Below are 26,132 nucleotides of genomic sequence, written 5' to 3' on the forward strand. Positions count from 1 at the left end.
TCCTAGGGCGTGGCTCTCTGCAACAATCAACCACTTGATGTGCACCCTATAATTACTGCGATTCCTTCAAAATTTGCTGCTGCGACCTCTGCTAACGTCTTGGGAGCCACAGGGCTGCGACTTGTGGCCACCATGTGAACACAAGCCATGCAGAAGCTGCGATTCGGGCCATTTGCTTCATTCCTCAGCAAGGATTGGAAAGTACAGAAGAAAACCTCTGCCGTAAAACATTTGAGGGGATGAACGGCACCGTCAGCGGGTGAGGGGCTTAGAAGGCGCGCGGAGACAAGGATAAGCCTCGCGAGTAACAGAGACACCAATCGAAGCCCTGTAATAAATCATGTTATCCACTGGACTCAGTGTCATCACTCCCACCGCCACCCTTTTTCTCCTGTCTTCATGCCAAATTCCAGTGAACTGCACAGCAATGACTCAACGCTCAAGCTGCACAAATTCGTTGTGTCTCACTCCACTTCGTGCTTTTCCCTCCTCCCCTCCAGAGTCAACAGCTGAGACCGCTTTGGGTGGATCTGTAATGTAATGGTCTGCATACGTCCATTGGCATCTCCTGGTTCACTTCAGGAAACTAGTGAGACACGCCTATGATAAATACGGGGCGGTTGACCCCTAGCACGGGGGGTAGCAAATTTCTCCGTGCCTTTGGCATAACGGAAACTATAGCTACGCCGAAGCTCCAGGGCCCTTAAATGCGCCCAACTGCCCCGCAGTTGGGTCCTACGGGCACGTACTTTTATTCTGTTTACAAAACGCCGGCAGCGCATGACGCATGAAAGCGTCGTCATCGGTCCTCCAGGAATTCCACTTTCTCTTTCTGAAGGCTGCAGGTGAAAGCTCATCACAGAAGAGCTCACGCTTGAGGTTTACTGTTTCTTTAGGTCGTAGCCGGTGACCTTTCTTCAGCTTCGTCACCGCTGTGCTTAGTCTGAGTGCAAGTTCCTGCAAATGCCAGCCGGTTTCGTTGTGGTGTTGGAAGTGTTGCGGGTCGACATCAGAGGGAATAGCACGGGATAGATCATCCCACCACAGATGAGGAACCATAGCGGGCCCCAAAACCTCAATCGCGCAGAGTAGTGAGTCTAGAATGAGGAAACGGTTTGCGAGTACAAACACTGCGTTGGCAACGCGTTTTTCCGGGACTTCTTCCTGGTGGAAGTGGAGCAGATGGCTCACGGCCCGCTGTGCCGCCAGAACAACTCCGTTGGCCTCGCTCTCCCCAAGGGTGTCGCCCGCCAACGCAGTGCGCATGTACCCAAGAGTCTGGGAAGGGTGCCTGATCATGTTGGGGAAGGCAAACGCACTAGTCACACAAAACTGCTGCACCTTCACCCCTGGTTGCAGTCTCGGAAGCCTGAAAAATGGGTGGTTCCTAAGAAAATCATCCTCCTCGTCTTCCTGCTCTTCCAGATAATCAAATCCAAAGAATGTGCTTCCCCCTGCAGGGTCGCTTTCGGCCGGTGCCGGGCGGCTTGGCCTCTCCTCCGTCGGCTGGCTCGCCGCACTATCTGGTTGCGTGCCGCGGGTTTCAGGGGGACCGACAACGACGTATTGCACAGAGCTACATCGTGTTAAGACATCCCCGTCTTCGTTTTCTTTGTCTTTGCTTTGTTTTTCCTTTTCCTTCGGCTCCTGTTCCAGGGTTTCCTCTGAACCAGAGCCTTTTCGAGGGGGAGTCTCACTCACCTTCTCCTTCACAGGCAGCGCTACTGGGACGCAGGCACGGGACTTTTGACTTGAGTTCTGCCGTCGTCTCCGCTGCACTCCCTTGACTGAAGGACCCGAATATTGGTACTCATGGAACTGCCATCGTTTCTTTCGAGCTCTGGTCCTTGGCTTTCTCTTGCTTTGAGTTTCAGCCTCCTCAGGGCTGTCTTTTTGTGTGTTGTTCGTAGCAACGGGATCCACAGAAGACGTACTGACGACGAGAACGTTCCGCAGAGCCTGCTCTGGATCATCAACTGATGGTACTTCTGAATATTTCGAGCTGCAAAATGTCTCTGGCTCCGAGCCCGTAGCTGGACAGTGGCTAGGGACAGGCGATGGAGATCCAGACTCTCCCACAGAAAGCTTAAACCTGTTTTTACCTGGATTGAGCCAAGTGGTTACGTCAAAGTCCTCCGCTTCGACGTCCACGGGAGAGTGTTGCAGTAACGCAAGAAACGAACCCTCGAGAGAGGCCGATGGCAAAAGGGAATTACTAAAATCGGTAGACCGGATCAAACGGCTTGGCGAGTGCGCCTCGTTGGGTTGTTCCTGATCGAGGGGATTACTTGGCAGGCAAGGATAGCTCAACTTGCTGGGACACTGCACTTCTGTGAGCGGGCCCGGCTGTGTGGGTACATGAGGACGCTGGTCCTCGCCGGGCGCTCTCGAGTGATAGGGCTGCTGCGCCTGGATTGACAGGCTTGCCCGCATGGGCGAAGTGGGCTGGTATGTCTCATTGGTCTCTTTGTGCGGGGTGGGTTGGCCAGACCGGCTTGCTTGACTTGGCGAGTGCAGGTGATTGGGCTGTACCAGTGGGCTCGCCTGTTGCACCTGGATGAATTCTTTCTGCTGATCTGAATAACTTCGCTCGTCGGAACATTGGAGTTGACTCTGCTGGTGCCCCTGAGTGGATGGGCTCGGCTGGCTGGGTCTGCTGAGGCAGTGGGCCCCTTTCGGCTGGTCTGTATGGTGGGCGTGAACGGTCCGGCTCAAATTGAGGGGCTGCTGCATTTGGGCCGATGGGCTCTTCTGCACGAGCGATATGGGCTGCTCTGAATCTTCGGTCATGCTGCGCTGGGTGGGCTGGCCAGGCTGGCTTGCTGGACTTTGCGAGTGCAGCAGGTTGGGCTGTTCCAGCGGGCTGGCCTGGGGCGTCTGGCAGGGCCCTTCCTGCTGGTTAAAACAACCCAGCTGGCCAAGATGTTCAGGCTCGCGTTGCTCGTGCTCTTGTCTGTGTGACAACGGCTGCCTGGGCTGGTCACAATGACGGTCCTGGCCGTGATGATTCAAATAGCTGGGGTCCCGCAGCTGACTGGTCTTCAGCCGCTTGGAGGGCGGCTCCTCCTCCTGGCTTTGTAAGGTTGAGTCGCTGAAATGGGGGGGATAACCGTTGGGTTCGCCTTTCAAACTGTTTTGGTACATATGGTTGGGTTGGCCGGGCTGGACTGTCGGCCTTGGCGGCTGCAGCTGACTGTGGGGGGTCAGCTGGATAGGGCTGCTGATCTGTTCCTGTTGAATGGGACCATTCCCTTGGCCAGAATGGCTTAACTGGCTGAAATGCTGAAAATGGTTAGGCGTGCTCCACCCGCGGAGCTGGTTCTGGTTTTCCTCATTGTGCATATAAGTGGGCTTATTGGCGGTGTTTAAATCCATGGGTTCATAAAGGTCGCTTGGCTCGCTCAAATCATAAAGCAGTTGCAGTTGGATGCGCTCACTCAGCTGGTCAGGCCGTTTCACCTCGTTATTCCGACTAAGCTCGATGGACCCCTTCAAGTCGTCAAGCCCATAGAGCTGGTCGGCTTCGCTCTGCTGGCCAAACTGGTGGGACTTGTGCAGTTGGCTGGTTTCGGTCAGCCAGCCGGACTGTTGCATGTATGTGGGCAGGAGCTGGCTATGTTGGAATGACTCCCCGAGCGTGCTCAAGTGACTCGGTCCAGTCATCGCGATATCGTGGAACAGCTGTTCGGCCTGCATATCTGGGGTAAAGTAAGTCGCCGCTTCTTCGGTCCTTACCTCTGGGGTGAGGTAAGTCGCAGGCGCCACTCGCTGTCTCGCCAAATTCTCACCAGGATACTGCGGCAGAAAAGTAGAATGGAGCGTGAGCAGCCCAGAATTCTCTTCTTCCATGTCCAAACACATCTCGAGGACGGCAGAGAGCTCCGGGTCATCATCGGGACCATGGGACCATCGAATCCCATTTATTGCGGATCTCCCATGGCCCCAGCTGCCTCCCCAATTTGCCAGTCGCCGGATCCTCCTTTGCGGCCCTGTGTGCGGGTAGAAGTGACGATAGCAGCTGAGGGTTACCACCACAACCGCCAGCATAGACAGCAGAGCTGACCAATGTACAAGACTAGACACAGCTGGGTTCCCGCGGCCGCTTGAAGGCTGAGACACCACACTTTGCCCAGAACCATGACGCAGAGGGTTTACACGGCCACCAGAGAGGCGATTCTGAGTCTTTTGGGGATCCAAGTTGGCAGTGACCAGTACGGCTGGCGACTGCTCCTCCCCTGTCGATGCCATGGGGGTCAGTGGAGGCAGGGAGTCAGATGTGTCCAGAAACATTTCATTATTGTCTTGAGATAATTCTGATGCCAGACTCACAAACAAGGTGCACCTAGCGGGGGCATGACCGTGAGTTGTTGTGTCTGCTTGTGGGCTGATGAACGGTGAGCTGGTCGGACCTTCCAAACTTGACGCCAACCATAAACCTCACTACTGTAAGACTTATACAGTAAGCGAATGGTTCGAATAAAAGGTGACAACTCAAGAGTCGCGGAAGAGTAAGATTAACGCTGAAATGTGCAATGGCTCGCACGGTCCAGGTCCATCGGGCCCGCGGGATGGTCATAGGGGTTTCTACTTGAGACCCTAGGAAACTCCAATGGGCTATTAAAAATACTGATTAGGGGAATTTATTGTGTTTACAAAATAGTCTTGCCTTCTTTAATTTCCTCTGGACCGTGTGGGGCCCTTGCTCGTTATGCTGTTTTTGCTAGACAGACTTCCCGTGGGGTGCGCTGTGGCGATAGGCTCCATATAAGGGTATTCTTGCCCTTCACTGATGCATGTTAGGTTTCGCATAACAAATAAGTTTTTCGTGCGACTCGAAAGATGCCACGGAAGGCGGAAACGGAGATGATCCTTATTGCTAGCTGCGTGGGCCCAGCGAAGGAAGACCAACTCGAGACATCCATTGCTCCGACCTAGCACTTAACCTCCTCTCTTTAATTTTTTTGAATCTCTAAGGCCTTGTAGACAGTGGTGGAGAAGTCAAAGTGTCTTTTTGGCAGCAAAGTCATGCTAGCCTGGTGGGCATCCAAGGATGTAAAGGAGCCACAATCTTCCTGTGAAGTTTAGTACTTCAGCTCTGGGTCTAACCTTAGTTTATGAAATTAATCTTTGGTGATACAGATGTGATAGCAGGCTCAAAATAGAGGCACCCTAAAACCCTAACAACTCCTAAATGTAGCGTGCAATGCGGCTATATCTATAGAACTTAGAGTATCTTCTTGCAGTTGCAGTTGCAATGGGAGACTAAAAAGTCTCCCATTGCAACTGCCTTCGGTGGCCCACTAAACCACTGCATACGGACGGCCGACAGCTAGCAAGGCACTGTAACGAGGGGACTTGTGGACAAGGCCTCGGTCCTGATTAGCAACTCCAACCCTAAAACCATTCAAGAGTACCGCGCGGACATTCCACGTTACCTTTGAGCCCTGGTATTGCTCAAGTTATAATTAAGGGCTCAAATGCGCGATTTAAGCCATTTCCCTGCAAGGAAACTCAGCGTTCTGCATCGTTGCATCAAATGCCGGTGCATTTCGCCAGGTCCAGTCTTGAATGCACCTGCGCCATTTTTCTGTAGTATCAGCTTTGGCTCTTTTTATTCCCAGTCATACAGCGCGAAAGAAAGAGGTGCTTTACATTTTTTCCTTAGGCACCACAAACCGTAGCCTTCGTTGGTTACAATGGTGCGCTCCAGGCAACTCCGAGCTATGTTGCATTAGCTCTGTGGCTGCATTACTAGCTAGTTCACGCGCTGGATAGGCCTTTAAGGCTTCTCCGCCAAGGGTCCGTAATACGTTACGCTGGGGCGAAGAGGTCCTGACACGAGCTACACGAGCCTTTGGTGTTCAGTGTCTGTGCCGAGGTGAAGGTGATATGGCTCGATGTCTTGAGCCCTCCTATCTTCTCTCGACAGCAAGAGATAACATTCTTTCAAGAAAGCGTCACGACAAGTGTTTGCGCCTGTATGCATTTGCCCGTGCTCGCCAACTGTAGGCTTTGGGCCTTTATCTGTATTCATCATTTCCACCTCGACTTCTCCGCGCCTTCTTGTATCATTCACTCTTCTCTCTGACCTCATAAACGTGCGCTCCCCATCTCTCTTTACATTTACCTGTGTCACCGTGCATCTTGTTCAGTGGCAGCCCTGGCTACTTCTTTGCTTTGGTTTCTCTACTGCACTACATTTGCTCCTTATCACCTGTCCAGCTACCTTGCTACTGCTTGCGTTTATCCGTCCTTCTCCTCAGTGCCTTCATGTCTGTTTTCTTTTGACCTTTGTTTCACTGTGTTTCTGCTGCTTCAGCAGCTTGCTGCTTCTGTGCTTGCGTTTTTTGAACTGAGAAGCTGCGTTTGGCCTTGTCACTGTTTTCTTTGTCTCTACAATAGACTCGCTGCACTCTCACGTGTCCAGAACATTACATCAGAAAACACGAAGTAGACACTAAACATTCATTTGCAGCTGCAGCTGCAGCAGCCGTAGCTGGTTCTATAGTTAAAAGCTGATGCAGCAGCAGCAGCAGTCGCTGCTGCCGCCGTTGCTGCCGTTGTAGACACACATGCTTCTCTTTGTTTGCCTCCTGCTTTGGGGGGTCCAAGCAGCTGCAGCTACAGCCGCTGCTGCCGCTCCAGCTGCTCCAGCAACACACGTCGCTGTGGTCTCTCAGACACGCTAGCCCATGGTGCACAGTTTAGTAGCTGTCCCCACACAGCATTGCAGAATATGCAGCTGCTAGTGCAGCAGTAGCTTGCTGCTGCGCTCCGCCCAAGAGAAAGCCTCCTCCTCTTAGGCAAGCAGAAAGGAGACACTCTAAAACAGCAACACAAAGACCGCAAGGGCAGCAGACTCTCGCGCCCGGTCTTCTTGAAGGACGGGCTGTACGTACAGGTGAGAGAAGACAGAGACCGCGGCTCTCTGTGCTGCTGCTGCACCGGTTGCCGATGTTGCTGCAACTCTAATTAAATTACCCGGCGCTGATTACTATGCTTAAACGGCGTCCTTATTCCCCCGTCATCTGTCGCAGGCGATGTTGCTGCTGCCGCAGTGACAGTTGCTGCAGCAGAGACTGCTGCTGCTGCTGCTGTCGAAGAACAAGAAGGCTCGGATAAAGCCAGCCTGTAGCGCCTGACGCGATTTTCCGCCAGAGGCGTTTCTGCCAAGTTGCACTGCTCTCCGTGCTGCTGCTGTTGCTGCTGCTGCTGCAGCAGTTGCTGCTGCTCCAGCTCCTCAGTCATTTCCGCAACTCTGAGTGCAAGAAGAGGCTCTGGTGGGATCGGCGGTCCAAACCGTTCCCAGCGGCTGTCCAAAAAAAGCAGTAAGTCATCCAGCAGCACTATGTTGCAGTTGCTGCTGTCGTCACAGTTGCTGCTGCTGCTGCTAATGGCTCGCCAGCGAAGCACCTCAGGTAGCGCTAGCGGTTGGTCGCCGTCTATGCACCAGCGCACCACCACATTTGGATGTTTCCTTCGGGTGGTCTTTGGCAAAGGAGACATGAGTGACAAAAGCCGCTTCGCCACAGGTACTGGGGAAGCTTTGGCCTGGTAGAGGGCCCCTTCCTGTGTCTCCTCACCTGCTGAGGTGTCTGTACACCCCATGGCCCCGCTACAGCATGCGCAGCAGCAACCGCTGCCGCAGGTGCTCAAACATGCCACATTTGCACCATCAGAAGAATCAATTGTCGAATTATTTGGCAAGGACACTGGCGCTGCAGCACCAGTTCCTGATGCTTCTGCTGCTGCTGGTGTTATGGCTAAAACTGCTGCTGGTTCGGTCTCCGCTGTTGTTGCTGGAGCTGCTTCTTGTTGGGCAGCTGCAAGCTCCCCATCTGTCTTTGCTGCATTATCCTGCTGGTCTTCTTCCGTGCACCTGTTGCTCTCGTCGCCGGCTCTGCTGCTGCTGCTGCTGCCGCCGCAATCAGTAGGTTCGAAGCTAGGGGGCGCATCTACCTGCAGCAGCTCCGCCTGGAGGTAGCAGCCAAACTGAGGTATTTGCATATGAGCAGCAGACACCCCCAGAGCCGCCTGCAGCGCTAGGAGAGCCGACTGGTGAGTTACGAAGATGCACAACCCCTCAGCTTCTTCACCTGCTGCTGCTTCTGTGGCTGCTCCACCACCGGAAGCAGGACTTCTGGCTTCCCGTGCTGCTGCTGCCGCTGCAGCAGCAGCAGCGTCCGCCATGCGCTCAAGTCTGGCAGTGATCTCCATCAGACTGATGCCCCCTGCCCTCCAGCCCACCTCTTCCTCTTCAGCATACTGCAGCCGAGCCACCAAATTAGCCCCGCGAAACACTGCATCCAGAAATTCGTCAGGCGTGATCTCCTTTGTTTCCTCCTCACTGCATGGTGCCGCTGCTGCTGCTGCTGCTGCTGCGGGCTCGGCTTCGGCTGCGGGTTCAGTTGCTGCTGCGTGGGTCACTTCGTCTGCTGCGGATTCCGTTGCTGCTGGGTGGCGGATGGGAACTGGCGCTGCCGTCGGTGTTGCTGCTGCGCCTTCCCCATGTAGATCTACCGTTTCTGCTGCTGCAGCAGCCTCAACAAGAGCAGCAGCTGCTTCTTCGGCATCTGTGGGGCCCGGGAGGAGCGTGGCATTCGACGTGTAGCTGGTTGTGCTGCTTCTGGAGCTGCTGCAGCAGCTGCTGTTGCTGCTGCTGCCGCTGGGAGGGCCTGCGTTGCTGTGTCCGTTGCTGCCGCTGCCACTGCTGCTGTTGTGCAGCAGCGCCAGGCTCGCGTGGCCCCCCTTCAACAGCGGCAGCGGAATGCCGTGGTAGATGTAGGCACCATACAAAGACACAAATTTCTTCATCACCCGCAGCCCCTCTTTGCTGCTCCAGCCCGTAAGCTCCCGCAGCAGCGCCGCCTCCCCCTCCAGCGCCGTGCATGCAGCAGCGTAGCTGCTGCTGCTGCAGAGGGCTCTGCGTTTGTGCAGCTTTACGAGGGGGCTTTTGGCCTTCAAAGCCAAAGACGCTGGGGACCCCGCTGGCGCGGTGTATAGGCAGCTCTTCAAGTCCACTTGCAGACAGTCCTGCGCCTCTGCCGCTGCTCCCCCCCGCTGAACCTGCTGCTGCTGCTGCCGCTGCTGCTGGGGCTGCATGGCCATCTGGAGACCTGTGATAACAGCTTGGGCTGTTTGAATGCAGCGGATGGACTCCGTGCTACACACCATGACGGGGATGCCACGACACGGTCCTCCTGCGGCTGCAGCAGCAGCTGCTTGCTGCACTTCAGCCGTCGCATCTCCAGGAGCAGCAGCAGTACCTGCTGCCGCTGCTGCTGCTGCACATGCGCAGCAGCGGCGGAGGTGGGCCTGGGCGCGGCGAATGTCCATTCCCACCGCAACTGACTGCCTCCAGCCAGCTTCTGTGAGAGAGCCGGGGACACCCCCAAAGGGCCAGATGGTGTCCCCCTTTTCGGCCTCGTGTTTGCTGTCTTCTGCAGCAACTGCAGCTTCTGCGGAGTCCGCAAGTTTATGTTCTGCAGCAGCAGACTCTGAGCCTCGAATCGCTGTGCCCGCGTCGCTGCTGCTGCTCCTCTTGTCGTTTGGCCCTGCTGCAGCTGCCTCCCCATCCGAAGCAGCAGCAGCAGCAGCAGCTTCAACTGGAGCAGCATCCTCAGATGTAGCTGATACACGGACTTTCGGGGCCCTCGCCCCATGACGCATAAATACCACTGTGCCAAGGTGTCTCGCCGTCATGCCCCCCACGAAGAGGGCCTTTGGTGCAGCAGCAGCAGCAGCAGCAGCCACTGTAGCTGCTGCTTCAGCATCTGCGCTCTCCTTTCCACTCAAACCTGATCTGGAGCAGCAAGCGCAGCACTCACAGCCGCTGTCATGCTGCTGCTGCTGCACCTGCTGCTGCAGGTTGCTGCTGTTCCCTGCAGCGAGTACGACATCTTCATCGGAAGGGACGCCCAGCATTTGGAAAGGCCTTGTGCAGACGGTGCTGCTGCTGCTGTTTCGGTTGCTGTTGTAGCCGTTGAGACGTGGGGTGCCAGTGCTGCAGCAAGTGCTGAGGGAGCTGTTGCGGCTGCTGCCCCGGTCTGCCGCGGCTGCCAGCGCCTCAGCTGCATCAGCAGCAGCCGCTGTGGGCTGCATGCTGTTGCTTGTGCTGGTGCTGCTGCCAGAGGTCGAGCAGCTCCTGCGCAAGCAGAAGCAGCGGCGGCTGCAGCAGCAGCAGCAGCAGCAGGTGTCGGCCTGGAAGAGAGAGCAGACTCACGTTCTGTCGAAGCTTTCGGCAGTCAGGCAGCAGCTGCTGCTAAGTCAGCTTAGCAGCAAGATCTGCTGCTGCTGCTGCGCTTGATGCTGCTGCTGCTGCGGGAGTGACACTGAGGTGTACAAGCAGCTGAGAGAGTACGCCAAGGGCAGCGCATCTGCAGCACGATTAAGAAGGGATAGCTGGTTGCTGCTGGTCCTGGTGCACGCCCTGGAACAACCCCACCACATCCAAAGAAAAAGGAAGTGACGGAGACTCCATGCTGCTCCTGCGAAGCCGGTTGATGCTACTGCTGCTCTACCACTGTCGCTGCTGTCACCGCAGGAGCAAGAACCACGATGCGTAAGCAGAGGGCGAGGCCCTGCGGGCCTGGAAGCAGTCGGTATACGATTTCCCGTCAACTACTGCTGCTGTTGCTGCTGCCAAATGCTGCTGTTGCTGCTTTCAAGTGCTCGTGTTGCTGCAGCTGCCCCTCCAGATGTTTCGGAGTTGCCGCACGTGCAGCAGGTGAACTGCCGCAGTTGTGAGTGTTTCTGTACGGCGAACCGAGCAGAGGCCTGTTGTTGTTGCTGCAACGGAATGCTACTGCTGCATCAAAAGCAGCAGCAGCGACTGCAGCAAGAATGATATGGCGGGTTGGGGTCCAGTTCCGTGCGTCTCTTCAAGTGAAGGTGTCTCGGAGGAAATTAAAAGCCAGAGTTGCAAAAACAGGAAAAAAGAGGGCCCCTTATCCGCTGTTGTAGCCGCTGCTGGTGTTGCAGTTGCCGCTGCTGCTGCTGCTGCACTCGGGGCCTCCCCCTTTCAGCCGCTTCTTCACAGCTGTTTGCCTCCGGCCCTTCAAGAGCGACTCAGGAAGGAAATAGGGACAAGTGGGGGCCCCCCGAGGAGATGTTGCTAATGTAGACGCAAGACTCCTGCAGCACGTAGCACTGGAGCAGCAGCAGCGCTGCCGCCGCCGCCACAGCAGTAGCAGCTGCTGTGCAGCGGCAGCTGCAGCAGCTGATCCACGACGAAGGCCGGAATGAGCTTCCCCGTCTTTTTTATCTAATATATCAAAGCCGCATACACATACACAAATTGGAAAAGGTGAGAAGGCTTGCTGTTTCCACTGCTGCTGCTCCTAACGGTGCTGTTGCTGCAGTCACTCGACCAAGCGCCCCGCCGCCGCCGTTACACGAAGGTTTCTGTGTTGCTCCGCAACAGTAAACTGCATCAATAGGCATTTATCGACTTTCTTTTGACTACTATAGCTCGAATAGCGTAAACTTAGTGGTCTTTGTTTTGCTATGCCGCTGCTGATTGTGAGACATGGACCCAGTAAGGCCGCAGATGGGCGTCGCAGCAAGGCACTCTAGCGGATGCAGCAGATGCCAGCTGTAGCTGTTGGCGGCGGTGCTGCTGCTGCTGCTGTTTCTGGTGGAGGCTTAGAGGGCCCATCTGTACGTTTAATCTGGCGCTTGAGAAAACAAAAATTAATTAACGGCAGTCACGATGGAAATTAGCGGGAGGGGCTGCGCTGCAGAAGGAGCCTACGCCTTTACGTGCCTGTGTCTCTTGTGATTAACCGCACAGCCATCCAGATTGGCTTGGGGCCTTTCTGCAGCTGCAAAGGGCGCGAGTTGAACTGGCTTTTCTCATAAAACTCCATGTATTCAATGTGTGTGGATGTGATACAAATGAGTGCATATTTTGTGCATATATGTAGCGTGCGTATGAAATCGAGGCCACTACAAGCAAAAACTGCAGCTAGCTGCAGGCGTGAGCTCTTCTTTAGCGTCTGGCCGCCTTCTAGAGCTGACAAATGAATGAAAGTGAGCAAATCGGCAGGCACAAACGGTGATGTTGGGCTCTAAGTAAAGGCTTTATGGGCTGTAGGGCCCAGCAGCACAGGGAACTGCAATGGAGGAATTAACATGAAACTGGTACTCCAGTTTGCCATACACACTTACTGGCCGGCACCCGCACACAAAAAAGTCATTTCGGAACTTTAGGCAGGATTTCTTATGGTATCTGTTCTTGATATTCCTTTTTCACCCGCCTTTCATAAATTTGGACAACAAGAAGGCCCTACGCCTTAACTGCCCTCTGCAAAGACTTAAGCCTCCTCTAGCTGCCGGCTTAGAATCTTGAAGTAGCATTAAACTGCTTTCGGTGTTTACCCATCGCCTGCTATCATACAGGCAATACAGGCTCCCACGCCCTACGGCCGTAAAGGCTGAGCTGCCTTTCACTAGCGTGACTAGGCTTTCACGCAGCGTAAAGGGGCCTTGAGTACTTGTGCAGAACTAAGTGGTAGCACACATACGTTCCCGTATGTCGAAGAAAACACCTGCACATACACTATGTGCTTATATCGGTGTGTGCGTTAACACAAACGTACTCCTAAGCACCTACACACTCGCATAGGCAATAGCCATTCTTGCATACATGGGTACAAATGTACGCGAATATACACATACATACATATACATTTCCACCCATGTATGCAGATCCTTCACGTGACTGTTCATATACCTGCGAGTATGCACGTAAGTCAAAGCCTACATATATGAGCACAAAAGTGCATGTCTGTTTGAGCTCCACAGTACGTAATTAGTAGTAGTTTTTACCGTTGAAGACTGGCGACTAGCGACAATTAGTGCTAGTGCACTTTGGGGCTTCTCTTATGAAGAGATGCCTTTCTGCAATTCACACAGCAGCAGCAAAACAGCTTATGCGTAGATGAATTCCACTCCACAAAACTAGTGGTGAGCCTGCACGAGCGGCTGCTGCTGTTGCAGATCCGGTTTCAGAAAGGTGCTGCACAGATAGCAGTAGTGCCGCCTACCAGAGTATATGCTACCCGTGTTATTTGTCCATGCTCTTACGGGAAAGCCGCACGTGTATTCGAGTGCTGCTTGCTGCTGCTGCTGCTGCTACTGCTGCTGATGAAATTAGCGGTCCTCAACGCAAGCGAGTATCGCAGTGTGCCTAAACTGGCAATGAAACAACAGTTGAAAGAAAAGAGGAAATCTTTCCCCCTGAAACTAAAGGGACACAAATAGCTGCTACATCGACACAAACAAACACTGCAGCAGCAGCAGCAGTAGCCCCACGCGCATTCTGCAGTATGCAGACAAATGCAGCGAGAGGCGTTCCTGCTGCGCCAGCTGCTGCTACCGCTGCAGCTGCTGCAGCAGCTGCAACTTGGAATGCTGCTGATAACGCACACAGGCAGCAGCTACTCCCGCTGCACTCGTGGCGAAAATGTGCTGTTGCTGCTGCTGTTGCAGCAGCAACAGGCGCTGCTAGAATTGCTGCTGCTGCAGCCGCAGCAACTAGAACTTCAAACGGCAGAGTCCCTATATGACGCCCCTGCCTCGCCGACCAACCTGTTTGCTGCTGCAGCAGGAGCGGCTGCGATTGCTTCTGCTCTTGTTGAAGCAACTACTGCTTTCCACCTGCTGCTGCCGAAGGCAGCAGCAAGGCAACCCCACTCCCGCTGTCTTTCGTAGGAAGCGTCTCCTGGGTCTGCTGCCGCGTTTCATTGGCAGGCTGAGCTGCTGCCTCTTCCAGGGCTACTGTCGGTGTTGATGCTGCAGCTGCTGCCACAAGCGCAGTCGGCACAGTTGCTGCACCCACAGGGTCCAGACTGTGAGGGGCTTGAGCCTGGGACAGCGACAGAGAAGTGCTGCTGGGGGGCCTAAGGGCTGGGGTTGTGGTGGTGCTGCTGGTGGTGCCTCTGTCTCCTATGAAGGCTGAAGACGATGTGTGCTCGCCGCCCCCGTCTGCTGCGCTGGCCAAGAGGTTCTTAACCCGCCTCAGCACCTGATACGGACAAGTACAAACCCTAAACCCTTCAATCTGAAACGCCAAGCTAAACGTCTCCACCCACTCCTCCCCCTTTCCTTGTTTTGCCTCTATAACCTCACTGTGTACCATAGAAATCCCTGTTACCTCGTTTGTGTTTACCTTAATCCTGTCTGCACGTGCGTTTCTTTGCTTATTTTTGCCTGTTTCTGTTCCTTTCTGGCTTGAAGCTGTTCTTCTGAAAGTCCTGCGCCCCTGTCTGTTTGTGCCTGCCTCTGTATGTGTCTTCCTCTACTCATTCATGCCTACATCTCAGCTTTTCTGTCTAGGTTTTCCCGTTCCTCTCTACCCGCTTTGTCAGTTCCTTGTGAGCTCACCTCGTTGGCTGAAGGCCTATCTTGTGGGTCTGGTCGAGCCATTTCAAGCATTAAGTCCCTCCAGCACCCCTGGTAAGTAGCCACGTGCTGCGGCACCTGTACAGCAGCAGCAACAAAACGCGGCAGCAAAACGAACCCCTATAAATAGGGGCAGGTCCCACGCTGAAAGAGACATAAGCCTCCCGGAAACAAGAGGGAAATGAAGCCAGAACCCGCAAACTGCAAAAATAAGCCATAGAAAAAACCCAAGGATTGCTGCCCTGATGCCAACACAAATAAATGGAAAACACCTCCTGAAAGCCGTCATGCAGAATTTCCCGTGTGCAAGAATGCGTTGATGTGAGTGTGTTGCAGACTTACATGGTAGTATCGTTTAAAAGCTTCGAGCGTCTTTACTCTTTCCATCACTGTTGTAAAGCGGGGACACAAAAGTTCGAGCAAAATCAAGGCGCTGGAGTATATGTCGGCCTTCTCGTCGCATAGACCGCCACCCTCAGGGGCCGCGTACGCAGGGGTGCCAATCACTTCCCCTTTGTACGACTGAACGCAAAAGTGAACATCCATTAAACTCACATATAAGTTCAAAAAGTAGAGGTGCACACATGTATGCATACGTGAGCGCTGCTTGTGGGCTTGTGCATCTACGTGTATGTGCCAATATGTGCCGCTACAGCCACGCACAACCCTAGTAGTCTATACAATGTCTAATCTTGTATTACATGAACTATTGCACTACGCATGCGCATCATGCCAAGGGGTATCCAGCTGCTTTTGTACTCTGGTAAGCTCTAGCATATGAACGCGCATGAAAACTAAGTATGCGTGCGCGAGTGTATCTTGTCAAGTGCAGCAAGGTACACAAAATGAATATACAGTAAATATGCATGCCTAGTTACACGGTAGAGAAACTGTATACGCGACCAATGAAGAACAACATACACGATAGCTTGTATAGCGTACAGGTTTCTATTACGTATCTTCACTTGCATGCACTTCTTCTGAACACTTCAATGCACTGTGTTGAGCATAAAGAATGAACGAGTGCAAAACAATCTACTGACAGCACTACAACCCCACCATGTCAAAGAAAATAGGCTTTGTGAGGCCCTTCTCTTGCGAAGACGCCGCGGCGTGCAGCATCGAGCGTTGCTGCTGATCAAGTGAGACTGTTGAGTCCCCAGCAGCAGCAACGACGGCAGCAGTAGCAGCAGGGTCAGCACCCTCTGCGATCTGCGTAGCTGTCTTTCTCTGAATAAACTTTGCAAGCCCAAAATCAACTATCTTCAAAACGTGCGACTGAGGGTCCACAAAGATGTTCTCCGGCTTCAGGTCCCGGTGCACTATGCCTCTGCATGTATGCGACAGCAGCAACAGCAGCATGCACACAGAAAATGCATGCAAGCAGCGCACGCCCTGTAAAGGATAATAACAGAGACGAGCTATCTAGAGGATAAGCAGCTCTAGTCAAAATGTAGGGCCTCACCTTTCGTGTATGTCTCGAATGCCTTTAATCAACTGCTTAAATAAATCTAACTCCAACAGAGGCCAACGGCCCAAAGCGCTGTCATCATCAAAAGAAAGTCTCTCCGACCTGCAACACACAAAAGCACAGAACAACACGCCCACCAACCTGCTGCAGTGGCAGCGAGGACTGCAGCAGCAGCAGCAGAAGCGCCCAAAGACAAGCAAAAGGCTACGCAACAGCAGCAAGAGCGCCTGATGCAAGGCAAACAAGAACTAATTAATCTGCAGCAGGGGCAACGGGTTACAGCAGCAGCAACAGCAGCACCACGAGAATCAGCAGCCACAGTGACTACGGGAGACACTGACCTGTCCAGCCACGCCCTTAGAGTAAGACCCGTGCACATCTCCATTTGAATTAAAAGAACAACCGGGTATAGGGGCCCCAACTGCTGATGCTGCTGCTGCTGCTGCTGCTTGCCTTTGCCGCCTCTCTTTTCCTTTTGCACGTTGCGTTCTTCATCGCGTGCAGCAACAAGCTGGTGCATGAGCTGCTGCTGCTGCTGTTGCTGCTGTTTCTCTTGCAACAGCAAGTGCTGCTGCTTCCCTTGTTGCAGCTCCTGTGGTGTCTCTGCTTCTTCAGCTGCTTCCACTTCTATATCGGACACTTCGTCTTGAAAAACAATAAGGTCCCTCTCGTCATCACTTAGGTATGCTGACCACAGCTCATCATCGCTCCATACGTCTGTTTGCTTCTGGGTTCCCTTCCGCTTCGGCTGCTCCTGCTGTTGCTGCTGCACCACGGAGAGCAGGCCTGCGCTGTCTTTACTAGCGTCCGATCCCCGGCGCAACTGTCCCTTCAGTCCATTTTCTGGGCTTTTGCCGCTGGCGTGGTGCCTACTGCCGGCAGCAGCAGCAGCAGCTGCGGCGGCGGCAGCAGCGGCGGCGGCAGCAGCAGCAGCAGCGCGGCGCCTTCTCCTGAGTCTCCAGGCGCCGTCAGCTGCGTCGCCGCGCCACAGAGCCGCCTCAATTCGCTGCACTGACCGGGTGCTGCATTCACTTTCGCTCTGTCTCCTCCTGTGCAAAGAAAGCCTGTCAGGAGAGCTCAGGCCAGCGGCCACAGCAGCAGCAGGCAGCGCCGACAGCCCCCACGACCCGCCCTTTCCTCTCCAAGCCAGAGAGGCGGACGCAGAAGAGCTCCCGAAGCAGCTCGGCTCTGTCTCCGCAGTCAGGCTGCGGTGCTGCAGCCGCCAGCCAACGCCCAGGGGCGACTGCTGCTGCGGCAGCAAACCCTCAGCGTCGCTCAGAGAAGCCTGCCGAGGCCGCGCGAAGCCTCGGAGAACACCAGGCAGCGGAGGCAGCCGCATAGCCCAAAACAAGTCCCTGCGAGTCCCTTCTAAGTGCGCGAAGGGGCGGCCTGGCTGCTGCTGCTGCTGCGCCGGCGACTCCAAAAGGCCTCCACCGAGGTCTCTGCCTCTGCAAGATACCGCAGGACTCGAGGCGATGCGGCGAAGCTTCGGGTTCACCTCAAGCAGCCGCTGCTGCTTCAGCCGCATGCAGCTGTTCATCCTCCCGCCCTCCCGAGCAACATGCGTGCACTGAGCGTTGTCTTCCGTGTCGCTTTCGTCCCCTGCAGCGTCCTTCTGGAGAGCGATGCCAGAAGCAGCAGCTGCTGCAACAGTTGCAGCAGCTGCAGCGGCTGCTGCTGTCTTCCGCCCTCGCGAAATCGCATAGTCGTCCTCAGAGACACAACCCGAACGGCGAGAGCCCAGCGCTGCCCCTCTCAGGATCTTTCTCTGCAGAAGCAAATGAAAACAGAACGCAACATCGAAATGCAGATAACAGCAAGAACTAGTTGCAAAAGCAGCGGCAGCAGCAGCAGCAGCGCATGCACTCACGGCTGAAGTCAAGACTGCGTCGCCCTCATCTGTGCCTCTCCTGTTTCTCCAGGAGGGAGGCGCAGCCCGAAGGGCCTCCTCTGCAGGCTGCCGCCCTCCAGGAGCCAGCCTTCTTCTTCTGTGGGTGTCCTTCTTTGTTGCTGATGCCACTTTCTTCTTTCTGCCGCGCTGCTGCCGCTTGTGCTGTTGCGGACTGCTTTCGTTGCCTTTCTCCCCCTCCGCTATGGGCAAGTAGTGAGGCTCCTCGCACCACCACGTGTAATACCTGCAGCAGCAGCAGCAGCAGCAAAACGAGGCTAAGACCAGCAGCACACAGGCGTTATCCCTATAAGCAGCAACTGCAGCAGAAGCAGCAATGGCGGGCCCCACAGCCAATGCCAGATCGTAAACCATCTTACCTCACAACATGCTTGGAGTAGAGGTCTCTGTTTGCTGCTACCTCTCGGAAGTCCCGCCTCAGTGATATGTCTTCGCTGCTCGCCAGCTGCAGTCTAATGAGCTTGACTGCGTATATTGGGTGGCCAGGCTCCAGAAGGTGGCGCACCTGAGGGTTACCAAAGCAACTAAACCCATCAGTGTAAATAAACTTGTTCAAACATATTTAAGTGTATTTGCACGCAGAGATGCATGCACAAGCATAAAAACACATCTGATGATACACATCTGCAAGCTGCTCACAAAGACAGCGCGCAGAGACTGCAGGCAGCTAAAAGCCCAATTTGAACAAATCAAGAGGCACTTTCGCAGAAGCATTTTGCATGAGCTGCATAATATGGCATTCTGTGACTCTTGGCGCATCACTGGAAAAGAACGGGACTCGTGTTTAGAAAGCGAATGGCACATCTACGGAAGAGTGTGAGTCTCAGGGCTAAGGTGTATCGACAGCTCATTCACAGACACGACGAGCAGGCTCACGAGAACACAGATACAGAACAAAGGAAGTGAAATAAAAGAAAAGACCCTGACTGTGTAGACCCAAAAGGCAAACAAAAAGGCAACAACCAGTTTGATGCTCCAATTCACAGAAATCTAAACACCCGCCAAGCAGCCCACCTCGTAAACTGTTCCAAATCCCCCTCTGCCGACAAGTTTTTCAATTTTAAAAGTTCTCGCAAACTTCCCGTTTTCCAAAAACTTCAAAAGGGCCGAGCGGGCGGGGATGCCCGGAGAGACGGGCGGAGACAAAGAGACACCTCTGGAGCCGTCGGATTCCTCTGTCTCGTCTTCAAGGCTTACAGTGTCCAGACGGGGCCCTATCACTATCTCTACCTCCTCCACAGAGGGCTCCTCATGGTCCTGCTGCTGCTGCTGCAGCTGCTGCTGCTGCGGGGACGGCGGCGGCGGGGGCGCAGGAGCAAGTGCTGGTGTAGACGGAGACAGCGTCGAGGGCTCCCCAGTGACCCCCGCTGAATTAATAGTAGCAGCTGAACCGGCAGCAGCAGGCGACGCAACTGAGGGCGGGGCATCTGAAGTTGAAACGCCCACAGACTCCACATGCGCGCTGCTGCCTCTCTGCTGCTGCTGCTGCTGCTGCAGCGGGAAGGGCGCTAGAGGCGATACCCCTACGTCCAACACCCACGCGCGTCTCTGTCTAGCTGCACTTAACAATATTTCTTCCAGTGAAGCACAAGACCTTCCCACTCGCCTAAAACCTGGGGCATCTCCTGCTGAAGTGCCCCTGAGCGGCAAAGGCCTATACCACCAGGGGCCCCCCGTCTCCTCTGCCATGGCCCCACGTCCGAAGCGAGCTGAGGTCGGCAACGAGGCGTCTCCTGCGGCTGCTGCTGCTGCTGCTGCTGCTGTTTCTGCTGCTGCAGCTCGGAAAGGAGGCACTGGAGAGGAAACCGCTGCGAAAGGATGCGCAGGAGACACCAAAGACAAGTCTGCTGCTTCTCCGAAATCTCCGAATCGAGGGCTGTCGCCGACGTCAACAGTGCCCCTTCTCCTCAAGGGACTGGCCAGCTGCTGCATCTGCTGCAGCTGCAGTCTCTCCTGCAGCAGCTGCTGTTGCTGCTGCAACGCGCTAGCATTATGCCACGGTGCAGCATTAACAGGGGAGGCTGGGGACGCCATCGAGGTGTCCAGGAAGTGCTTTGAGCGCTTCTTTTCCTGCTGCACCCGCCCGTCTTCGCCAGCGCTGCTGCTGCTGCTGCTTGTGGTTGTGGTGCGCCGCCTCCGCACGTGTGCTGCTGCACGGAGGAGATTGGACTTCTCAGTGAGGGAGTCATTTTGGGTCCTCTCGCGGTCTCTCCCTGCCCCCTTGTCTCTTTCTTTGTCGGAAGCTCGAGACGTGGCGTTGCTGCTGCTGCTGCTGCTCCTCCTGCTGCTGCTACTTTGGCAGCTCCAAATGGCGTCGCCGGAATCTGCTGCTGCAGCTGCTCCAGAAGTTTCTGTCCCAGCAGCAGCCAGGTGGCCAGGCCCGTGCGCATCCAGCTCCGGCAACTGCACGACTCTGGTGTTCGTGCTGCTGCTGCTGCTGCTACCGTTGCTGCTACGCTGCTGTTGCTGGTGCCATAGCTGCTGCTGCGGCAGCTGCTGCGGCAGAGTCCGTCTCAGCCAACGCTGTAGGTGTCGCCATCGCCGTGTGAAGGAGTGCAGCATTGTCTGTCTCCCCAACCTGGCCCGCGATATGAGAGCAATGAAAAGAGCAGCAAACACGGACCCAATCCAGACAAAAATGTTGCTTGTTCCTGCTGCGCCTGTGAGTCCACTGTCTTCGTCCTGCTGCTGCTGCTCTTGCTGCTGCTCTTCGTGCTGCCGATCCTCTTCTTGTTGCTGCTGGTTTTGTATGCGGTTGCGGTGCTTACGCCACAAGGTCTGTTGATGTAACTGCAATGGAGACAAGATCCCGTGCTGCTGCTGCTGCGGCTGCTGCTGTTGTTTCCCCATGTCGGCGTGGAAGACGCGCTGCACCCACCGCCTGAGAATGCTCAGGACAGGAGACATAATGGGATTGAAGGGCCTCGGCGGCTGATCAAACGGAAGCCGTTGTTGCTGCTGCTGTTGCTGTTGCTGGCGCTGCTGCCTCTGCTGCTGCTGCTGCTGCGCATGAGGCCACCAAGGTGTCGTGCCTCCTTCGACGTCTGAGGAGGCTCCATTCACGGGCTGCACACGGCTGGTGGTGCTGCTGCTGAACTGATGGGGGGTATCCTCAATAGAAGGACGCCAGCCAGGTGGGGCCTCTAGAGGCAGGGGTGCTCTGCCCAGCAGCGGTGACGCTCCTGCAACAGCTGCTGCTGTTGCTGCTGCAGCTGTATCTAATGGATACTCGGTTGGGTTCCACTGCAGTGGCCGCTGCAGCGCAGAGGATCCCGCTAAGTCTTGCAGGTATTTGTACTGTAGGGACACTAGTTGCTGCTGTTGCTCGACCTGCCGCTGCTCCGGCAGCTGCAGCGGTGGCAGCAGCAACGGAGCCGGAAGCAGCGACGAGATGTAGAATGGAACTGCCCCATCACTGCTGTCCGTTGCCGAGGTCGCTACTTGTCTCCACGGATCTGGTGGGAGAGGGAGGCCCTGCAAAGGCAACAAAAGCAAAAATATCTCTGCTGCTAACCCACATGCTGCAGTAAGGGGCACTGCCTGCCAGTGGGAAAAGTGTATCTACCGCAGCAGCAGCAACACGTACTGTGGGTCTCCGCTGCCGGGCAATGAACTGCAGTGTGTAGGCAGTTGGAGCGTCGAGCTCTTGGCGCTGCCACAGGATGTCAGTGTGCTGCTGCTGCCGCTGCAGCGGCGAGGTGACAGCAAAGACCGCCGCAATGGGGGCTGGGAATTTGAGGAACAAAGGTGCTGCTGCTGCATCTGGATCGTCTGCAGCAGCGCTCGAAGGGTGGCGCTGCAACATGTACAGCAAGTCACCCTCAGCCCTCAAAGATGCCCGCAAGGTCTCAGCTAGCCGTGTTTCTTTGCTGCTGGTGCCGAGTTGTGGGGTCCCCCCAAACCCCGTTACATCCACCCACGACAGTCCCCAGCTGCAGCAAACAACACAAACAACAGCAGGCTCCACGTAAACCGGTTGCTACCGCAGCAGCAGCTCTTGGCGCTGCTGCAGCGTTGTGGGCCGCGGCAGCAGCGGGTCAAGTACGGCCCCACTCGGTTGCTTGCTCTGCTGCAGCTGCTGTTAAGGTGGAGAATAAATTGCTAGATAAGGCCGCTACTCTTCCAGCTGCTGCTGCTGCTGCTACTGCTGTCGCTCTTCCTGCTTACAGCCTTTCGTGCGTCTGAGCACTGACGGCCCAAAGCTGCCAGACGCTTTGAGCCAGCAGTAGCTGCTGCCGCCCGCCTGTCTCCCCTCCTGCTCCAGGCAGCACATCTGGTGCATCCACAGTCTGTCCCGATTCATTTCCCAAGGCCTCAAGGCGCTCCCCTTTTATATCCAGGCCCTACACAGAACGCAGCAGCAGCAGCAGCAGAAGCAACAGCAGCAGCAAGAATAAAAGCCCACTTGCCGTGTAGCAGCCCTAATTGGCACCAGTTGGCTACGCAGGAAGCGGCCAGCCAAGCTTGCCGGCAGAAATCCCCTTCAGGACCTGGCTAGCTGCTCCTGGCTAGCAGAAGTTATGAGGCGCTGCGGGAGCTATACGGGACAGCTAGCTAGGCAAAGGCATTTGCCTTGGCAAAGAGAGCTAGCCGAAGAGCAGCAAATAACTCACAGTTGCAAGATCTAGGGCTCTGATTCTGGCCTCCTTCCGACCCACGAAGTAAACCCCCGGAAAAAGAGGCGCCTGGAAAGGCAGTCGATTCACCACTTGAGGCACTGTCACTTGAAGAGCCTGCAGCACACAGGCCGAAAAAACAAAACCCTAAACCCTAAAAATTCGCCCTCAATTCCTAACTTCGAACGCCTTCTCTCCTGGCCTGGGCATTCTCTCGCAACTCTGCTGCCACCAATTCGGTGCCACAGGGAACACAGCCCCTGCATTGCTACCACGGAGCCTAGCTAGCTAGTTAGCTAGCTAGCTACACCCGCACAGCTACCAGGGCACCTAGCTAGCTAGCTAGCTAGGAGCTGTCTAGCGAAACTACCCGCCCAACAAACTCACCACCATGGTGCCATCAGGCTCTACCAAGTAGAGTCTGCCGTCGTAGCCGGGCAGGAGCCGCCGCATGCGGCCGGGCGACTCAACCTGTGGGGTTTCCGTTGCTGCTGCTGTTGCTGCTGCGCTCCCTGTGGGGATCAAGTTGCTGTCCACTGGTCCCGGTTCTGCAGCCCCGAGCACGACACAGTCACTGCAGCCCTCTGCAGCAGGAGCTGCAGCAGCTGCTTTAGTTGCAGTCGCTGTACCTTCAGCAGCAAAAGGCATTGTGCTGTGGTCTGGCGGGTGCTGCAGTGGGCCTTGGGGCCTTGCAGCTGCCTCGGGGGCCTTTGAGGGTAGTACAATAGGGGGCGAAGAGAAGGCCGTGGATTCCATGCTAGTATTGCCGGGGCTGACGGTGCTTCCTTTTGTGCTGCTGCTCCGGGTGGTCGTGCTGCTGCTGCTGCCGCTGCTGTTGTTGTTTGCAACGTATGCTGCTGCTAGGGGAGTCCCCAAGTGCCTCTGCCACTGAAATGCTCCTCCTGTAGACACCCTGAATATGTCTCCTGTGGTGGATAGCACAATGAGGCTCTCGGCTCCCGAAAGTGGCATTCCTGCTGCTTCACCCCTTGCGGTGCTGCTGCTTCTGCTGCTGTTGCTGCCATAGTCTACACGCTCCCTGCTGCTCGCGCTGCTGCTGCCGAGAGTGTCTGTGTCGGATGGCAACGAGGCTAAAGACAAAGTAGGGGAAGGCACTATCTCCTCCTCTTGGACGTAGTGCGCCCACTTCTGCTGCTGCTGCTGCTGCGGCCCATATGGCAGCAAGTCTTCGCTGGACTCCTCTCCGCTGCTGTTGCCCATTTCGGTCGTTTTCGCCTGCGGTGACAGAGCGCCGAAGGTAAAGCTTCTTGCTGCTGCTGCTTCTGCTTCTGCTGCCGCCCTCCCCTCTGCAGCACGGGGCGTCTCTGCTGCACTGGAGCCCGGCAGCGCGCCGAGTGCAGCAGCAGCTGCTGCAGAAGCAGCAGCAGCAGCAGCAAAACGCCCCCTGTGGTGGCGACCCTCTACAAAAACTGGCGACTGGTCTCGACGCCATTCTGTAGAGAGGGAAGGCCGTCTGCTGCTCCTGTTGCTGCTGCTACTGTTGCTTCGTTGGTTGTTACCGCTACTGCTACGGTGTCTACTGCTTTGAGAAGAGTGGCTAGGTCTGTTGCTGCTCGCCTTGCGGCTGCTGCTGCTCGCGCTGCGGCTGCTGCTGCTGTCTCCCTGCCTCTTGGCTTTTTTCTTGCTGACCCCCGGCGCTCTCCTGCGGCTGTTGTTGCTGCTGTTGCTGTGCGGTGTACGTACACCGCAACCCCGGGAGCGCCGTGACTTGCACTTGGAACCAAAAGGCAGAGAGAAACACCGCTCTCTCTGGGGGACCTGCTGTGGGGCCCCAGCTGCTTCTACGCAGCAAGCAGCAGCAGCAGCAGCTGCTGCTGCTGCTGGCGCTGCACAAGGCTCTCTAGAGACACACCTGGGGACACCAGCTGCTCCCGTGCTGCTGTCGCTCTGCTGTGCGTCCCAAGATCTGACGCCGCAGCAGAACGGTGAGCTTCCCTCTTGTTGCTGCAGCAGCAGCAAGAGCTGCTGCTGCTGCTGTAAGTCCGTTGTCACATCGGCAGAGAAGGACGCGGCGTCCACGAGATGCTGCATTGCCGCCTCATCTTGCTGCTGTGGCTGCTGCAGCAGCAGCTGCTGTAGGAAGTAGTGTTTCAGCTGCTGCTGCTGCTGTTGCTGCTGTAGCTGCTGCTCCTTCTTGCTGCGGCGGCCCCTGTTAAGGCCTTGGCTTTTGTAAGCCTTTGCTGCTCTGTGTCGTGCTGCTGCTCCTGACGGTGAGTCTGCAACAACAGCAGCATGACGTCGCCTTTCGGATACCTGCTGCTGCTGAAGGTGCTGGTTGTGTATCTGCTGCTCCTGCAGCAAGAGCAGCTGCTTCCGAAGTCGGGCGTTCAACCGCTGCTGCTGTTGCTGTTGCTGCTGCAGCTGCTGCAGCTGCTCCACTATCTGTTGTCGTTGCTCGTCCTGGTCTCGCTCCTGCTGCTGCAGCCGGAGACGTTCCTGCTGCAGCTGCTGCTGCTGATATTCCAACCGCTGCTGCTGCTGCCAGAGTTGCTGCCTCTGAATGGCGGCATCCACTGTGGGTGACGCAGGAGGACTCCTCATTGTTTCTGCTGCTGCTGCTGCTGCTGCTGCTGCTGCTGACGCACCTTCTGTCTGACTCTCGGCTGCGAAAGAAACCCGGCCAGCCCCATGGGTGCCATCACATCCTTCAATTTCGCTGCTGCTGCTGCTGCTGCAGTGCTGCTGCAGCCCCTCTTTGGGAGCTTCTGCGAATGTGTTCAAAACCGCTTCAGCGGCAGCCGCTGCTACGTCTGTCGCTGCTGCTGCTGCTGCTCCTGTGGCCAAGGGCGCCATCAAATGGCACACCAGAATAAGAAGCAGCAGCGGCAAATGACTCCAGAAGTGCAGCCGCTGACACCCAGGCAGAGAGGCGCTGCTGCTGCTGCTGCTGCGGCGGCTGATGCAGCTGCTCTCGCTGCTGCTGCCGCGAGCTGCGTTTCTGCGTCTCCACGCCACACTCCGACCGCCTACACCTGCTGAAGCTATTGAGGCTGTTCTTTTCAGTGAGGCTGCCGCTGCTGCTGCTTCCGCTGCTGCTGCTTCTGCTGCTGCTGCTTCCGCTGCTGCTGCAGTCTCTTGACAAGTTCGAGTATCAGGTTGGCCGCACCTGCAGAAGGCGCGAGAAGAGATCATCGCTCGACGGCCCCTCTCTCCGCCGCTGCAGCAGCAACAGCTGGTGTTGCTCACGCTGCTGCCGCAACATGCAGAAATTTTTGTGTCGGGCGCCGTGGATGCAGCAGCGAAACACCCTGGGCTACAACGGCTGCTGCTGCTGCTGCTGCTGCAGCCCGCTGTTACGACGGAGCGGCGGTACTGCATCGCATCCTTGCAGCGCAGCAGCAGCAACAGTCACGCCAAAGCCACTGTTGCTGCTGCTGAATTGGTTGCTGCTGCTGCTGTTCCTGCTGCGGCAGGTGCTGGGACCGTGAGGGATGAGGCGCCACGTTGAGCGGCGGCCTACAGCAGCGGAAGCAGTGCATGCAGGTGTCTGTACACCCCACACACCCTTCGCCTTGCTGCTACAAATGCTAGTGCTGCTGCAGGCGTTAATACTGTAGCTTCTCCTTCTAACCCCCTCTACGCAACGAAGCGGTTCATGGACACTGCTGCTGCGGGTGTGGAGTGTCCGTACATCAGCAGACGTTGTTGCGTCTTAAAAGACATCAGTAGCAGCAATTTCTGCTGCTGATGCAGCTGAAGATTGTCAGAAGAA

At 55.8% G+C, this 26,132-nt stretch overlaps 3 protein-coding genes across 3 annotated transcripts; all 3 read right to left on the reverse strand.

Moving 5' to 3' along the window:
• Positions 1-735: 735 nt before the first annotated feature.
• On the reverse strand, positions 736-4,290 carry ENH_00072360 (WGS project CABT00000000 data, contig 2.18, related; the record flags this gene model as incomplete). Its single annotated transcript, XM_013577555.1, has 1 exon — positions 736-4,290. One exon carries the CDS (start codon positions 4,288-4,290, stop codon positions 736-738), a length of 3,555 nt encoding a protein of 1,184 aa, XP_013433009.1.
• Positions 4,291-6,972: 2,682 nt separating this feature from the next.
• ENH_00072370 (hypothetical protein, conserved) lies at positions 6,973-10,101 on the reverse strand (the record flags this gene model as incomplete). The annotated part of the gene is made up of 1 exon (XM_013577556.1): positions 6,973-10,101. The coding sequence occupies one exon, from the start codon at positions 10,099-10,101 to the stop codon at positions 6,973-6,975; it is 3,129 nt and encodes a 1,042-aa protein (XP_013433010.1).
• A 3,544-nt stretch (positions 10,102-13,645) lies between these two features.
• Positions 13,646-25,552, reverse strand: ENH_00072380 (protein kinase (incomplete catalytic triad), putative; the record flags this gene model as incomplete). Its single annotated transcript, XM_013577557.1, has 13 exons — positions 13,646-14,026; positions 14,386-14,481; positions 14,746-14,925; positions 15,463-15,733; positions 15,869-15,976; positions 16,216-17,642; positions 17,745-18,009; positions 18,143-18,288; positions 18,798-21,257; positions 21,370-21,715; positions 21,951-22,126; positions 22,397-22,516; positions 22,787-25,552. The coding sequence occupies 13 exons, from the start codon at positions 25,550-25,552 to the stop codon at positions 13,646-13,648; spliced, it is 8,742 nt and encodes a 2,913-aa protein (XP_013433011.1).
• Positions 25,553-26,132: the final 580 nt, after the last annotated feature.

The sequence above is a fragment of the Eimeria necatrix genome, genomic scaffold (assembly GCF_000499385.1).
Source record: "Eimeria necatrix Houghton genomic scaffold, Enh_scaff70, whole genome shotgun sequence".
Taxonomy (NCBI): domain Eukaryota; phylum Apicomplexa; class Conoidasida; order Eucoccidiorida; family Eimeriidae; genus Eimeria; species Eimeria necatrix.